A 17,181-nucleotide genomic window follows, 5' to 3' on the forward strand; every position below is an offset into this window, starting at 1 on the left:
CCCCAGCAGGCCCGGCGCAGCTGCATAACCCGCGGTCCCCAGACACCGGCGGGTCCCCGGAGGGGAAGCGATTGATACAGCTGCCTGCACTGCGTCCCCGGCCCGGCCGCCTATCCCCGTGGCACCTGCATCTCCTGGCGGGGCCAGGAGCTAGCAGTGGTTCCAGAGCCCGAAGGGCCACGCCTGTCGCCCGCTCCAGCTCCTGCGCCCGAGCCTCGACCTCGGCTCCGCAACCTCGCGGACCTGGACTACAAATCCCGTCGGGCCCCGCGGCCGGGCCAATGGCGGGCGCCGGAGCATGCGGGGCGCAGCGCCTGCGCGGCGGTTTGAGTAAACGGCTGCGTGATTGGCTGCAGGGTCAGGCGGCCGCGCGGGGACTGTGGGAAGCGGGGTGACGGAGCGAGCGGCTGTTGGAGGAAGGAGGTGCGGGCCGGGAGCGCAAATGGCGTTGAGATGGTTCAGGGCCCTGTTCAAACTCCAGCGCTGACCATTCACCGAAGGAAGCGGCGGCGCAGGAGGCGGCGGCGGCCCAGCGGGGGCACGTAGCGGGCTCCGGCACCAGCTCCGGCGGCGGCCGCCAGCGAGAGCTAGGCCCGGGCCCGGCCGGCGGCACTCGAGGCGGGGAGGGAAGTTGCGGGGCCGCCGCTCCTCCCCGCCACCGAGCTCCCTATTTACCGAAAGCAGAGCCCCTCGCCTCTCTCGTCTCTCACCAGCCGGTCCTGCTCTCCCGCGCGGGAGTTCCGCGCCTGCCCGCGGGCCGTAGGGAGCGGGAGAGGCAGAGGCGGAGGCGGCCCGTGGCCAAAGCACCCGCCAGGCGCCGAGGGTAAGTGAGGTATCGGGCGGCTGCCTGGGCCGGGAGGGCGCCGGGGAGGGTGGGGAGGCAGAGGCTGGAGCGGGCGATGGAAGTCTCACTGCCTCGCCCACCTGGCCGCTGAGGAAGTTGGACAGGGGAACGACCTGAAGAACTCTTTTTCCCCTTGTATTTTCCTTTTTCGGAGTTCTTTTTCGGGTTACTGCTGATTGACTTAGCTCCCGAAACCCAGTCAACTGTGTTGATTTCAGCCCCGAGTCCTTTCTCTAGGTTTCATCCGCCCCTGGCTGCCGCTGGGGCCTTGCACTGCCCTAGGGATTCGGTGGCAGAGGCTTCCGGGGCGTCGGAAGCGACCTCCCTTTCCTGGGCGGCGCGGGTGGGGAGGAGAAAAGTTGAGTGAGTGTCCAGCCACAGGGGGCCGCCGCGCCCACTACCCGTGGCGCACCGGCCGCCCCCAGGTGAGAATTTATGGGTGGTAAGGTTTGTGTCCCGTCTTCTTTCCTTCCTTAATGGAAGCCCCTAAGACCTTTGGGGACCTGGAGGACGCTAGATTCGGATGGGAGTGAAGTGTAAAATTTTTTTTTTTTTTTTTTAAATCACAGCGCGCTTCCCTCAAAATTCGGCCTGATTTTGGGCTAGGGCAAAAGCCCAACGACCGAAAAGACTTAGTCGTGAATCATTCTTTCCTTTTTAGGACAGTTTTTGGAGTTTAAAGGTTGAGCAAGATTGGTACTTGAAACACTTAACATTTTTACTTCAAAGACGTCTGCACACTTATTTTGGAATCTATAGTGCTTTACGCTTAGATAATGCCATCGCAACAGTCTGCTGACTTAAAGACATTTTATTGTGGGAAACGATAAGGGCAATCAGGAGGAGATATTATATAATGAACTCTTCTGTATCCATTTCTTGGGTTCAGCAGCTACTATTAAATTTATCTATACACTTCTCATTCCTTAATGTTGGAAAATCGCTGTTGTTATTTCATCTGTATTTCAGTATGTATTTGTAAAAGACGTCGTCTTTTAGAACAGAATTTCTATTATTTTTTGAGACAGAGTTTCGCTGTTGTTGCCCAGGCTAGAGCGCAGCGGCGCCATCTGGGCTCGCCGCAACCTCCGCCTCCCAGGTTCAAGCGATTCTGCTGCCTCAGCCTCCCGACTGGCTGGGATTGCAGGCATGCACCACCACGCCTGGCTAATTTTGTGTTTTTAGTAGAGATGTGGTTTCTCCATGTTGTTTAGGCTGATCTCGACCTCCCGACCTCAGGTGATCCTTCCGCTTCGGCCTCCCAGAGTGCTGGGATTACAGGGGTGAGCCACCGTGCCGGGCCATCACAAAATTATTTCTCATCACATAATTAAGTCCTTACTGTTGTGTATTCATCTGCAGACTTTAAACTTTCAGGAGTGAATGCTTTGTGGTTCTAGAACCATTTTTATAATGAGTTTTTCTGATGTTGGCATAAAGGAACTCAAGTCTAGGTTTTTGGTTTGGCCTTTGGTCAGTATTTTTAGATCATTATCATGTAAGTGTATCCAAAACATTCTAGTTAGCTTCCTTGGTGTATATGTAAGTACACTTACAGACCTGCAGGATCTCAGCTTTCCTTTTTTTTTTTTTTTTTAAAGAGATGGGGTTTCACCATGTTGGTCAGGAGGCTGGTGTCGAACTCCTAACCTCGTGATCTACCCACCTTGGCCTCCCAAAGTGCTGGGATTACAGGCATGAGCCACGGTGCCCAGCCCAGCTTTATATTCTTCAAAGAATCAAGATAATTGACTTTTATTTTGTTGTCTGTGGTAGTTGTACAGTATCCTGTTGTGTTTTAGGCTGTACTTAACAAGAAAGACAGTAAGACTTGTTAGTGTTAGAGCTGCAGTAGAAGATGAAATAGATCTCCTTCAGGAACACTATTTTAACACAGATGTATGATGACTAAATTATTTTGTCAAATTAAAATTGGCTTCTCACGAAGAGGGGATGGGGCGGGGCACAGATCACTACTGATTTTATATAAAACTCTGATTCATTATAAGTTGTAGGAATTTAAGTTAAGGGAAAATAAGTATAGGTCAAAACATATTCAGAAGTATGGTTCAAATATTTAAATTCTTGTAGGTTTCAAATTAATGAAGGTTTTTTCAAGCCCTTAGGGCTTTGTTCAGTTTTTAAAGTTATATTCAATGTATTGATGTTCGAACTGTAGAAAGGTCAAAGTGTAGGAAACTGATAAGGATTGATAATGTTTAAAAAGTACTGTAATTTTTTTTAATGGGCACAGAACCAATGCAAGTACCTTGTTTTAAAAAAATGTTTGACTCTTGATTTACTGCCCCAGAGTTTTTTTTTTTTTTTGTCCTGTGAAGTAGATAAATCAGGTGAATCGATTTGTCATTTATAAATTCAAGAGTAAAATAAAGGTTATATGTTTCTATTCCTGTATGAAACAGGGTAATATGCTGGAGCTCGCCAGCTCCAGAAAATGTAACTCAGCAAATGAGCACAGCACTATCGGGACACGGCAGATAGGATAAGGATAGTTTCTTTCCCTTAGAGAGGTGACCATCTAAGGAATATTTTTTTAAGTCACAGCCCAAATTACATTGCCCCAAGAAGCATAGTCTTCAAGATTGGGTTAAAAGCTGCAGATTGTAAAACATGAGAAAAAGCACCATTTTGGGGACCTTTTTTTTCATGAATTAGTGCTATGAAATTTCAAAATACTAAATATAATAAATTATTGGATATTTCTGGGATCCTAAAAAAATTAACATTCTGTGCTTAAGATTTTATATTAGAGGTAATTACTCTATATGGGTTATTATATTAATATTATTATAGTTATTGGTGTGATCTCACCTCCCTGCAACCTCCATCTCCCAGCTTCAAGTAATTCTTCTGCCTCATCCTCCCAAGTAGCTGGGATCACAAGCATGTGCCACCACTCCCAGCTAATTTTTTTTTAAGTGTTTTTTTTTTTTTTTTTTAAGACTCGTTTAGGCTAGAGTGCAGTGGCACAATCTTGGCTCACTGCAACCTCCATCTCTTGGGTTCAAGCGATTCTCCTGTCCCAGCCTCTCAAGTAGCTTGGATTACAGGCGCCTACCACTGTGCCCTGCTAATTTTTGTCTTTTTAGTAGAGACAGGTTTTCACCATGCTGGCCAGGCTGGTCTCAAACTGCTGACCTCAAGTGATCTGCCCTCTTTGGCCTCCCAAAGTACTAGGATTACAGGTCTGAGTGTAATCTGTATAAAACACCTAGCCTCTACATTGTTATTACTATTTTTTGAGATGGAGTCTCGCTGTGTCGCCAGGCTGGAGTGCAGTGGCGTGATCTCGGCTCACTGCAACCAACCTCTGCCTTCCGGGTTCAAGTGATTCTCCTGCCTCAGCCTCCCGAGTAGCTAGGACTACAGGTGTGCGCCACCACGCCCAGCTAATTTTGTATTTTTTTTTTGAGACAAAGTCTTGCTTTGTCACCAGGCACCAGGCTGGAGTGCAGTGGCGCGATCTTGGCTCACTGCAACCTCCGTCTCCCAGGTTCAAGCAACTCTCCTGCCTCAGCCTCCCAAGTAGCTGGCGCCACCACGCCCAGCTAATTTTTGTATTTTTTTTAGTAGAGACAGGGTTTCACCATGTTGGCCAGGCTGGGCTCGAACTCCTGACCTTTTGATGTGCTCTCCTTGGCCTCCCAAAGTGCTGGGATTACAGGCGTGAACCACCGCGCCCAGCCTATATAGATTATTTTTTCAAGGTATAAATGATGTTTATAAGAATAGTAAGTTGATTCATTTTGAACTTAAAAATACATTTCATTTTAAGTTAGCTTTGTGGATACCGTATTATAAGTTGGTTAATAATTAACTTTTTTACTTCGTAAAGCATAGGAATATACTCATCGTAGAGGAAAATTGACATGGAAGCATTTAGAGTAATAAATCAGCCTTTCTTTATACCCCTTCCTCATATTTGTTTATTTAAAAGTCTGTATGGTGAGTGTGACAAAATCATGAGGGGAAAATTCCTAGGTTTTTATTTTTGTACGCACTGTTTAACACTTGTTAAGTATTTGATGATTATGTTTTTTTTTAAATTTTTTTTTCACAGAGAATATGAAACTGGTGACAAAATGACATCCAGATTTGGGAAAACATACAGTAGGAAAGGTGGAAATGGCAGTTCAAAATTTGATGAAGTCTTTTCCAACAAACGGACCACCCTTAGCACAAAATGGGGAGAGACCACATTTATGGCTAAATTAGGGCAGAAGAGGCCCAATTTCAAACCAGATATCCAAGAAATTCCGAAGAAACCTAAAGTGGAAGAAGAAAATACTGGAGATCCTTTTGGATTTGATAGTGATGATGAGTCTCTACCAGTTTCTTCAAAGAATTTAGCCCAGGGTAAGGGTTCTTCTTATGCAGAATCTAGTGAAGCTGCTCAGCTGGAAGAGGTCACTTCAGTACTTGAAACTAATAGCAAAATTAGTCATGTGGTGGTTGAAGACACTGTTGTATCTGATAAATGCTTCCCTTTGGAGGACACTTCGCTTGGGAAAGAAAATGGCACAAACCGAATCATAGAAGATGATGCAAGCATAAGTAGCTGTAATAAATTAATAACTTCAGGTAAGTTTTGATTTTCTTTATTAGCCAAAAGAGGTTTGTGCAAGAAATTTATTTAAATGATCTAAATTCTAAAATATATATTGTTTGGCCGCATGCGGTGGCTCCAGTGCTTTGGGAGGCCAAGGTGGGCAGATCGTGAGGTCAGGAGTTTGAGACCAGCCTGACCAACATGGTGAAACCCCATCTCTTTTTTTTTTTTTTTTCTCTTTGAGACAGAGTCTCACTCTGTCACCAGGCGCCAGGCTGGAGTGCAGTGGCATGATCTCGGCTTACTGCAACCTCCATCTCCCAGGTTCAAGCAGTTCTCCTGCCTCAGCCTCCCGAGTAGCTGGGACTACAGGCGTGCGCCACCACGCAGCTAATTTTTGTATTTTTTAGTAGAGACGGGGTTTCACCATGTTGGCCAGGATGGTCTCAATCTCTTGACCTCGTGATCCACCCACCTCAGCCTCCCAAAGTGCTGGGATTACAGGCATGAGCCACCGTGCCCGGCCAAACCCCATCTGTACTAAAAATACAAAAAATAGCTGGACGTTGTAGTGCGCACCTGTAATCCCAGCTACTCAGGAGGCTGTGGCAGGAGAATGGCTTGAACCTGGGAGGTGGAGGTTGCAGTGAGCTGAGATTGTGCCACTGCACTCCAACATGGCGCCTGGTGACAGAGCGTGAGCGATAGAGTGAGACTCTGTCTCAAACACATAAACAAAACAAAACAAAAATATATATATATAGTGTTTTTTTCTGAACTTAGGTTAAATGGGGACTAATGATAGTTTTGTAAAAGACATTTAACAACTTTAAAGAAACCAGTTAGAGGTTGAAATATTTAATAAAACAACTTGGATATTAATGTTTAAAGACTGTTAACTCGGTGTACATATTGGGAACAGCAATAAGTTTCTGACCCCAATTCCAGTAAGAAATATCTCTTTTTGTTGTGTTAGGATCACAGAGTATCTCATTTCTATTATTATGGAGGATTTGGATGGTTATTGATAATGAAAATGAGATGAATATTTAAAATGAGGATTAGTTAAGAATAGTAGACTCTCTTCCAAAACTAGTTCAGAAAGATTAAGGAGGTATTGAGTGGAGAGGTTAAAGAATTGAACTTGATTCCTAATTGAAATTAGTTTGGGGGCAGTAGCAATTTGTATTGATAGATTTTAAACCACAAAACTGATTTTATTTTTAAAATTCTAATTTGTAAAAATAGCATCTAGTATTCTCTCCTAAAACAAAATATTTTGTTTGTTCTGTCCTACCTCTGTAAGGGATTTGAGACTTAAGTGAAAAAGGTGCAATTAACTAAAAGACTGAAGAGCTAATATTGAGGGTGTTAGGGAAGAGGTGGGGGAGAGAAGTGGGAGCACTCTATCAGCAGTAGGATAAGGGTGGCACTATACTGAAATTGAAAAGAAACCTTAGTTCTTGGCAAAGTTTAGCAATAAGGAAAGGTTATAAGAATCTCAACTTTTGAAAGGAAGTAAACACAAACACAAAACTTTACTGAATTTTTAAGGGGAGTTTGTCCTTTGAAGGTTTAATGTAAGGCACGTGAAACAGTACAGTGTGATGGGCCTTGCATAGTTTTAATGCTGAGCATTTTTTTCACTCTTTTTCTCACTCTTGGATGAGATGATGAGCCAGCTGTTACTGTCATTCCCTTGATCCTCAGGGTTAATTCTAATTTGGCTTTCCTTACTGCTTTGCCTACATTTCTCCTCAGGCATTGTTCACAAGTTTAGGTTACATTTGCATTAAAAAGCAGCAAAAAGGGCCAGGTGTCTGTAATCCCAGAACTTTGGGAGGCCAAGTGAATCACCTGAGGTCAGGAGTTCAAGACCAGCCTGGCCAACCTGGTGAAACCCCATCTCTACTAAAAATAAAAAAATTAGTTGGGCGTGGTGGTGGGCGCCTGTAATCCCAGCTACTGGGGAGGCTGAGGCAGGAGAATCACTTGAACCCAGGAGGCGGAGATTGCAAAGAGCCGAGGTTGTGCCACTGCACTGCAGCCTGGGCAACAGAGTGAGATGTCATCTCAAAAAAAAAAAAAAAAAAGCAACCCAGCATAAAAAGTGTTTCCAGGTCAGCTCCTAAAAATGTATTAAAATCATCATTTTTTTTTTTTTTTTTTTTTGAGATGGAGTCTTGCTCTGTTGCCCAGGCTGGAGTGCAGTGGCATAATCTCAGCTAATTGCCAGCTCCGCCTTTCGGGTTCAAGTGATTCTCCTGCCTCAGCCTCCCCAGTAGCTGGAGTTTACACGCACCTGCCATCATGCCCGGCTAATTTCTGTATTTTTGTAGAGACAGGGTTTTTTTTGTTTTGTTTTGTTTTTTGTGAGACAGAGTTTTGCTCTTATTTCCCAGGCTGGAGTGTAATGGCGCAATCGGCTCACCGTAACCTCTGCCTCCCGGGTTCAAGTGATTCTCCTGCCTCAGCTTCCCGAGTAACTGGGATTGCAGGCATGCGCCACCGCCTAATATTGTACTTTTAATAGAGATGGGGTTTCTCCATGTTGGTCAGGCTGGTCTCGAACTCAGGACCTCAGGTGATCCACCTGACTTGGCCTCCCAGAGTACTGGGATTACAGGCATGAGCCATCGCGCCTAGCCCATCAACCTTTTTTGAATGAAAGTGAATTTTAACTCAGGTCTCATACCTGAAGCTCAAAGAGGTTAAGTGTCTAAGGTCAGATAATGGCAGAATTGGAATGAGATTCGTTTATTGTCAACGAATTAGGTGCTCATTATTGAGCACCTAATGTTTGTCAAACCCCACTGTACTAGGCTCTGCAAACGCTATTCTGCTTGTGTTGTTTGTTGTTTCTACTGACGTTTCTTGCTGTTTTCAGATAATCTACAGTGTTGTGGGGTGGGTAGGCTGGAGGAAGTAAGATGAAGCTGTGAAGTGGTGAAAATGCTCAAGGTTGATTCCAGCTTCCTTAAGTGTGTGGTCTTTTGAGGAATGGGACATCATTGGCAGGCAGGGGCCCTGATGGCAGAGTGTATTAATAAAGATGAATGTTTAGGTAAGGGGGAAAAGGAATGTGAAAGTTAATCATATAAGTAATTGTTCATGTAGCCTTGCTGACGATGTATCTTTATGTTCATTCTGTTGGAAGTTGGCAGCTAAGTGGGATAATTGCTTCCCAGTCTATGTAGCTAAATTGTAGTTCTAATGCTGATAGAACTACTGACTCTTGAGTCCAAACTCCATTTAAATTGGTTTGTGAGGAGAAAATACATAGTAAAATACAGATAAATAGATGTTCAAGAACATCTTGTCCTTCTTCCATCCTCCTTCACAAAGGCTCTCTTGGTGGTCAGGCAATGGTGTTGCACTATGAATATTTCTCTTTTTTTCTCCTCTCCCTTGGCCATCCAGAGCTACAACAACCTTGGCAGCTCCCTGTAGGATAAGAAGTGAACTTTGAGGGAGTACATTTAATTTTCATGGTAGTCTTATCCTGTCTCTAATGTGTGCAAGTTAGTTGTTCTTATAAACCATTTATAAGTTTGTATGTTTGTAAGTTGGTTTTAGTTGTGGGGATGCTTTTGTGCTTTGTGACGTTTCCTTTGTCCCTCCCCTCTAAACTTTGGTCATTTTACTTGGGCCTAGACTGTTTTCTTGCATTATGTTGTCAATTTTCATTGCCTTTACTCTCACTCAGGAAGCCTTGTAATTTTAGTAGAAATTTAGAAACCCAAACCTAAATTTTTGATAAAAGAGGTCTGTAAATCTCAAGTGGTTCCTAACCTTTTTTGCATTAGGGATCCTTCTGAGAATGATAAAGTTTTGAACTCTTTTCTCCATGCATGTACTCATGTACCTACTTAGGTCTCAGAAATCTTAGCAGTCTTTTGCAGGTCATGTTTAGGCATTTTATTTAAGAACCGGTTGCAAATTTTAACAGCTTGTTCAAAGTGCACCGGTAAAGTTCCCTTATATCCTTCTAGTGGAGTGTTGAGTGTCCCTCCTCATTCATACTATTTTTTGCTGTAGAATTGTATCACATCAGTGAAAAGGGCTTATCCAGGCTCAGGATTATTGTATCATCTGTCCTGGCATTACATTTTTAAGTCTCTTTATAGGGGAATATGTGGTTGTTTTTTTTTTTTTTTGACACTTAAAATTCTTTAAGTACTTTTATAATAGATAGTACTTTTAAAAATTGTGTTTCACCCGAAGAGGAAACTCAGGTTGAGTAGTTCACTATAAAACATACAGTGGCCAGGCGTGGTGGCTCATGCCTGTAATCCAGCACTTTGGGAGGCTGAGGTGGGGTGAATCGCTTGAGGTCAGGAGTTCGAGACCAGCCTGGCCAAAATGGTGAAACCCTGTCTCTAAAAATACAAAAATTAGCTGGGCGTGGCAGCAGGTGCCTTTAATCCAAGCTACTTGGGAGTCTGAAGCACGAGAATGGCCTAAACCGGGGAAGCAGAGCTTGCAGTGAGACGAGTTCGGGCCACTGCACTCCAGCCTGGGTGACAGAGCGAGACTGTCAAAAAACGAAACAAAACATACAATTGGGGCCAGGAGCAGTGGCTCATGCCTGTAATCCTAGCACTTTGGGAGGCTGAGGTGGGCGGATCACTTGAGGTCAGGAGTTTGAGACCAGCCTGGCCAACATGGTGAAACCCTATCTCTACTAAAAATATAAAAAATTAGCTGGAAATTGCCTGAACCTGGAAGGTGGTGGTTGCAGTGAGTCGAGATTGTGCCACTGCACTCCAGCCTGGGCAACAAAGCAAGACTCCATCTCAAAAAACAAAACAAAACAAAACAAAACAAAACAAAACACAGTGGTTCCCATTTTCCAGACAGATAGTTGCATGGAACCAGAAACAAGATTACAAACTGAATAGATACTGCAGGGAACGGTTGAATTGCTAAAATGTCCTATTCCTTAATTTAAACAAGAAAATGTTTATTATGAAACTTTTAGGCACACAAAAATAGAAGAGTAAAAAAAAACCTCATGTACTCGATTGTCCACCTCCGATACTTGTTAGTATCTGGCAAATCTTGTTTCATCTATTTTGCACGCTACTCTCCACTTCCCCTCCTTTACTTCCTGGATTTTAAAGCTAATTTAGGATTTATCTTTCTATCTGCAAATACTTCTGTATCTAATCTTTAATTTTGAAAACAGAAATTTCTGATTGCAATTGCTGTTAAAGCCAGTGAGTTATCAGCCAGGTGTGACAATTAAAAATGAACGTTAGCAGGAGCTAGAGGTTCACCCTTCTAAGAGATCTCCAGGTATTCCTTAATGGTTTGAATCCGTGCTGTCTATTAGAGGTAAAAGAAGGCTTCTCTTGCCTTTTACGCAAGGCTACTTCTATCTTTGTGCTGTCTTCTACAGGTTTTTAATCTGGACTCTAGAATAAAGTGTGCAAAGACTTATATTTCGGCTTGGCACACTTTCCTTGCCAGCCAGCTGGGATTCAGTCTACATATCCTGCCAAATATTGAGATAACTACAGCGTCGGCTCTTAATTTGCCTGACTGGTTTTGTAGCCAATAAATTTTTTTTTAATTTGCTTAAAGCTGTAATGAGTATGTGTGTAAGAGGGATGGTATTGTCAGGAGATTTTGAACTTAGATTTAGAACTGAAGGTGATTTTTAGGTAAGGGAAATAGGCCAGGAACTTATGACCAGAGATGAGATTGTCATTGGATAAACTACAGGTGATTAATGAGGATTATTATTATTATTATTATTTTTTTTTTTTGAGACAGAGTCTCACTCTGTCACCAGGCGCCAGGCTGGAGTGCAGTGGTGCGACCTCGGTTCACTGCAACCTCCGCCTCCCAGGTTCAAGCAATTCTCCTGCCTCAGCCTCCCCAGTAGCTGGGACTACAGGCACACGCCACCACGCCCAGCTAATTTTTTTGTAATTTTAGTAGAGACAGGGTTTCACCATGTTGGCCAGGATGGTCTCCATCTCTTGACCTCATGATCCGCCCGCCTCGGCCTCCCAAAGTGCTGGGATTACAGGCGTGAGCCACTGCGCCCGGCCTATTATTATTTTTTAAACCCTGAAAGGATAGTATCAGCAAGAGTTACTTGCCTTTATTTATTGAATGTATCTGTTGTATAGAATATATTTAAATCATACCTAAAGTCAGATTTTTGTTTGTTTGTTTGTTTGGGCCTGCTTGTATGGAAGGCTCAACTAAAGTCAGATTTTTAAGAGAAGTAGATAAGACCAATTATTTCTTTTTTTCTTTTTATTTTTTGGAGACAGAGTCTCACTCTGTCATCCAGGCTGTCACAGCTTCTACCTTCTGGGCTGAAACCATCTTCCCTCCTCGGCCTCTCCAGTAGTTGGGAGTACAGGAGTGCACCACTACACCGGGCTAATTTCTAAATTTTTTGTAGAGACAGTGTCTCAGTATGTTGCCCAACTTGGTCCTGAACTCCTGGGCTAAGTGATCCTCTCACCTCTGCCTCCCACATTGTTGGGATTACAGGGGTGACCCACTGTGCCCAGCCCTGTTATTTCTTAAATTTCTACTTTTACATATCAATTGACCTTTAATCACTATACCCTCAATACAATGGAAATAAAGCCTCCCTTAAAACAGGAGGTTTTATTTCCATTGTATTGAGGGTAAGACACAGTTCAAAGGTTGAATAACTTGAACTGTTAAATGGAAAATCTGGGAAACATCCAAAGTGTTCTTTACATACAGTGCTGTTGTATTCTGATGTGAAAGATTAATTTTGTCATCTTCAAAGCTGTATATTTAGAAGAGACTGTCACTGTAAAAACAATTTTATCTTGATGTTGGAAATAAAGTTATTTTGCGAGGGACAAATTATGAATTCCCTCTTGTCTTCATTTAAGGAATTTTCTGCTTTTTTTAATTTTAAAATTTGATTTTTTTAAAGAGGTGGGATCTTACTATCTTGCCCAGGCTGGCCTCAAACTCCTGGGCTTAGGTGATACTCCCAGCCTTCTGAGCAGCTGAGATGACAGGCATGCTGCCTGTCTTAAGTAATTTTATTTTATTTTATTTTTGAGACAGAGTCTCCCTCTGTCACCCAGGCTCTGGATGCTGTGGCATGGTCTTGGCTCACTGCAACCTCTGCCTCCTGGGTTCAAGCGATTCTCCTGCCTCAGCCTCCCCAGTAATTGGGATTATAGGCACCTGCCACCACACCCAGCTAATTTTTTGTAATTTTAGTAGAGACGGGGTTTCACCATGTTTGCCAGGCTGGTCTCAAACTCCTGACCTGGTTATCCACCCACCTCGGCGTCCCAAAGCACTGGGATTATAGGAGTGAGCCACCATACCCGGCAGTAATTTTCTTTCTTTCTTTTTTTTTTTTTTTTTGAGACGGAGTCTTATACTGTCAGCTGGGCTGGAGTGCAGTGGAGTGCTCTCAGCTCATTGCAACCTTCGATTCCCAGGTTCAAGTGATTCCTGGCTCAGCCTCCCAAGTAGTTGGGATTACAGGTGCCCACCACCACATTTGGCTAATTTTTTGTGTTTTTAGTAGAGACGGGTTTCACTATGTTGGTTGGCCAGGCTGGTCTCGAACTCCTGACCTCATGATCTGACCGCCTTAGGCTCCCAAAGTGCTGGGATTACAGGCGTGAGCCACCGTGCCTGGCATGTTTTCTTTTTAATAAGAATGATGAGCTGGGTGTGGTGTCTCACAACTGTAATACCAACACTTGGGGAGGCCAAAGTGGGAGGATGGGTTGAGCCCAGGACTTCAGAACCAGCCTGGTCAACATAGTGACATCTCATTTCTACAAAAGAAAAAAAAAGTTAGCCCAATGTGTTGGGGTGCACCCGTAGTTCCAGCTGCTTGGGAGACTGAGTTGAAGATCACTTCCAGGAGTTCAAAGCTGCAGTGAGCCATGATTGGTTCCCAGCCTGGGGAACAAGAGCAAGATACACCATCTCAGAAACAAAATGAGAATGATGACCAGACTATTTTTAATACTTACCAAGTAATGCTGACTTCATTTTTATAGATATTTTCTACTTTGTGTGTGTGTGTGTGTGTATATACAAATGGAAAATCAACATTATGCAAATTATGAAAGAGGCATATTTTAAGTAAATTAATTTTGTTCTAAAGCAGAACTTTTGTTTCTTACTCAGATTTTCTGAATAAAAGGAATATTATTCTCAAGATTTGTGTATTAACAAAAGCATGGGAGACAACTAACAAGGCTCTCCTCGGATCCAGATTGAATACCAGTCATAGGGTAAAATATGAAATTTATAAACAGATTCTCTGTACTTTAGAGTTATTGACTTCTGCTGGTCATGATAAGAACTTGCTTCTAACATGATGTCAACACTTTTATATTAATACTTTATGCTTTTCAGAGCATCTTTCGTAAGTATTCTGTGTTTTTAGAACTTGGAGCCAGATTATACTTCATGAATTTTTCTTGTCTAGCGCTTATGCCTTTAGGAAGTGGTCTTCCACTTTCCTAGATCCCCGATGGTAGAGGAGAATGAGCTTGATCATAGGAAGGTCTAGGTGATGCCTCCTTCCAGCTATTCAGCTACTATTTTAGTGTGTATGCACAAGATGGACTCAATTGCATTTTTTCATTGTACTGGGGAAGATAAAGAATCAATCACAAGTGTGTTGAAAACTAAGGAAAAAATATAGAGTGCTATGGGAGTGTAGCACTCTGGGCTTATTTGCTTGTCCTGGGGGTGCGGATATGTAGGCAAGGCTGACATTTAACCTGAGACCTGTTGGTGGACTGAGAAAGGATAGTAGTGGCGGAGTTTGGTGACATGAGCGATGAGGAAGGAGACATCAAGAATGATTCCCAGCTGTGTAATGTGAGCAGCAGAGCAGATGGTAGTGTCATTTATTTACTGAGATAGGGAACATTTTGACAGAAAGTTTGAGTTCAGTTTTGGGCACATGGGGTTTGAAATGTTTGTAAGATATGTTTAAATAGCAGATTTGCTGGAGTGGAGCTGAAATAAGCCTTGATTAGCTAGAGACAATTAATTTGAAATTCAGTATATAAATATCATCTGAAAAGAAAGGATTAGTCGAAGGCATTAAAGAGAGTGTAAGAGGAAAAAGTATTAAGACTGTGCTGTAAAGAACTTCCAATACTAATGGAAGGAGTGAAGAGGAAGAAACTAGAAAGGAAATTAAGTAGGAGCCACTAGAGCAGCTTAAGGGAATCCAGGGGAGTGATAGATTATAGAAGCCAACATAAAAGTGTTTCAGAAAATATTGACTGAAACGGAATGCTGCTGCAGTGAACTAAAGTGAGGACTCCAAGGCAGACCTTGGATTTGCAGCTTGGATTGGAGTCATCTAAGGGGTGTGGAAATAGGGGTAATAAGTGTTTACAGCTTGTTAAAGATGTTTGAAGGGAGGAGAAGAAAAAGGGCAGCTAGAGGGATGTGAGGGATTCTAGATAGTTTAATGCATGGGATCTAAGACACAAGAGAGCAGTTTTGGAAGGAGGAAAGATGAGTAAAAAGATGAGCTTAGTGGGAGGACATAAGAGAAGGTGGTTTTTAGCTAAAAGTGTTTTCCCCTCCCCCTATAAAGTGACTAAAGAGGTTATTACTGGAAGGGAGAAAGACAGGGTAACTTGGGGGGTTTAGGGGAACAGGAAAGAGTTCAGATAGATGTTACTAAAAGTGGCAGAGTGTGTTGTCTAGAGACAAAGTAGAATTTCTGGACATTATTGAGGCCTTAGTTGAAGTTGCTGTCACTAATAATTAGCCGAGCATGGTGGCATGCACCTGTAGTCCCAGCTTCTCGGGAGGCTGAGGAGAATTGCTTGAACTTGGGAGGCTGAGGTTGCAGTGAGCTGAGATCGTGCCACTGCACTCCAGCCTGGGCAACCCAGCAAGAAGAACAAAAAAACAAAACAAAAATCACATGGTCACTAATCTGCCTATTGTGTGAGTATGTTTTTCCCCCTTCTTTAGTAGGCCCCGTTATCTGGAACCTGCACAGAATACAGAATATTGGATAAAATTATTAGAATTGGCCTCGATAGACATTTTGTCACTCAGCATGTAGAATGAAGAGATAGAGAAGCAAGAGAATTTAGGGTATTATTGCCCAGAGAGTGATTGAGAAGATAAACTGTGGAATTTAAAATGTTGAGTGCTTGGACAGGGCTAATAAATAGGAGAAAGGGGAGAAGAGGGGTAGTATACTGAGAATCTTCTTCAGTAAAAATGACGAATGGGTGTACTGGCACAAGCAAATTGGATGGTTGGTAGGTTGTGATAAAAAAAAAAAGTGGGTTATCTGATTTTAATGTTTAAGAAGTGAAGCATTTTAGGACATACAGCAAGCTTCTGGATGAAACAGAACTGGTGGCTGAGATGGAATGTAGGAGATTGTTGATGAGATAAGGTTAAACTGGGAAGTCAGAGGGTTGGAATTTGGTGGAATTCAGTGTGATAGCAAAATTCGTATGAAGGAGTAGATTATAAATCTGGTGTAAAATCCTTAAATACATTAAGGGTGAATAAGAGGTTGTTGGATGACAGGTATTAGGAAGATTAGACGGTAACTAATACAAGCCTCAAAAGAAGGGGCTTTACCTTTTTTTTTTTTTTTTTTTGAGACAGAGTCTTGCTGTGTTGCCCATACTGGAGTGCAGTGGCACAATCTTGGCTCACTGCAACCTCCACCTCCCAGGCTCGGGCAATTCTCTTGCCTCAGCCTCCTGAGTAGCTGGGATTACAGGCACCTGCCACCATACCTGGCTAATTTTTGCATTTTTAGAAGAGATGGGATTTCACTGTATCGGCCAGGGTGGTCTCTATCTCTTGACCTTGTGATCCGCCCGCCTCAGCGTCCCAAAGTGCTGGGATTACAGGCATGAGCCACCGTGCCTGGCCTTTTCTTTTTTTTTTTTTTTAATAATATTTCCTCATTTATTTTTGTTGTATTACTATTGTTATTATTATTTGTTTAGTGTTACACAAGAAAAAGAAGCCAAGAAGGGGCTTTTATATAACTGGGTGGAGGAGTAATCATTTCATAAAGAGGCTCTGGAGAATCAGCATATCAATGTCCCCAAACTGTCCTGCTCTGAAATAGTAGGGAGGGCTGCTGGAGAAGAGGCACCCTTAGTCAAGTGTAGGGCAAGGAAGTGGTAGAAAGAATGAACCCCAGGTATCCTTCCTATTTTTTTTTAGAAACAGGGTCTTACTCTGTTGCCCAGGCTAGAGTGCAGTGGCATGATCATAACTCACTGCAACCTTAAACTCCTGGGCTTAAGTGATCCTCCTGCCTGCACTTCCTGAGTAGCGAACTATAGGAATGTGCCACCATGCCCGGCTGATTTTCAAAATTATTTTGTAGAGACAGATTCTTGCTCTATTGCCTAGGCTGGTCTTCGACTCCTGGATGCAAGTGATTCCCCTGCTTTGGTCCTCCTCAGTGCTGGGATTACAGGCGTGAGCCACCACGCCTGGCCAATATTGACATTTTATTTTATTTTATTTATTTATTTTTTTAAATAAAAACATTTTAAAATTTCTTATACATAATAGAGACGGGGTTTCACCATGTTGGCCAGTATGGTCTCGATCTCTTGCCCTCGTGGTCCATCCGCCTTGGCCTCCCAGAGTGCCGGGATTACAGGCGTGAGCCACCGTGCCCGGCCGACATTTTAAAATATAACATTCAGTTTAGGTATCATAGTGATTTCTTTTAACTTTTTAAATTGTAAAATAAAACTAAAACATACAGAAA

The 17,181-nt window shown here is 43.0% G+C and overlaps 1 protein-coding gene across 1 annotated transcript in view; it reads left to right on the forward strand.

Annotated features, from left to right (window-relative positions):
* The first annotated feature begins 402 nt into the window (after positions 1-402).
* Positions 403-17,181, forward strand: part of LOC135274024 (wings apart-like protein homolog) — an 86,225-nt gene continuing 69,446 nt past the window's right edge. The window contains exons 1-3 of the mRNA XM_064374422.1: positions 403-515; positions 644-823; positions 4,926-5,446. Coding sequence (XP_064230492.1) covers positions 454-515; positions 644-823; positions 4,926-5,446 — 763 coding nt within the window. The 5' untranslated portion in view covers positions 403-453. The remainder of the gene's footprint in view (positions 516-643; positions 824-4,925; positions 5,447-17,181) is intronic.

This window comes from Aotus nancymaae, unplaced genomic scaffold (genome assembly GCF_030222135.1).
Source record: "Aotus nancymaae isolate 86718 unplaced genomic scaffold, 86718_ANA_hifiasm-v0.15.2.pri h1tg000010l, whole genome shotgun sequence".
In the NCBI taxonomy this organism is placed as follows: domain Eukaryota; kingdom Metazoa; phylum Chordata; class Mammalia; order Primates; family Aotidae; genus Aotus; species Aotus nancymaae.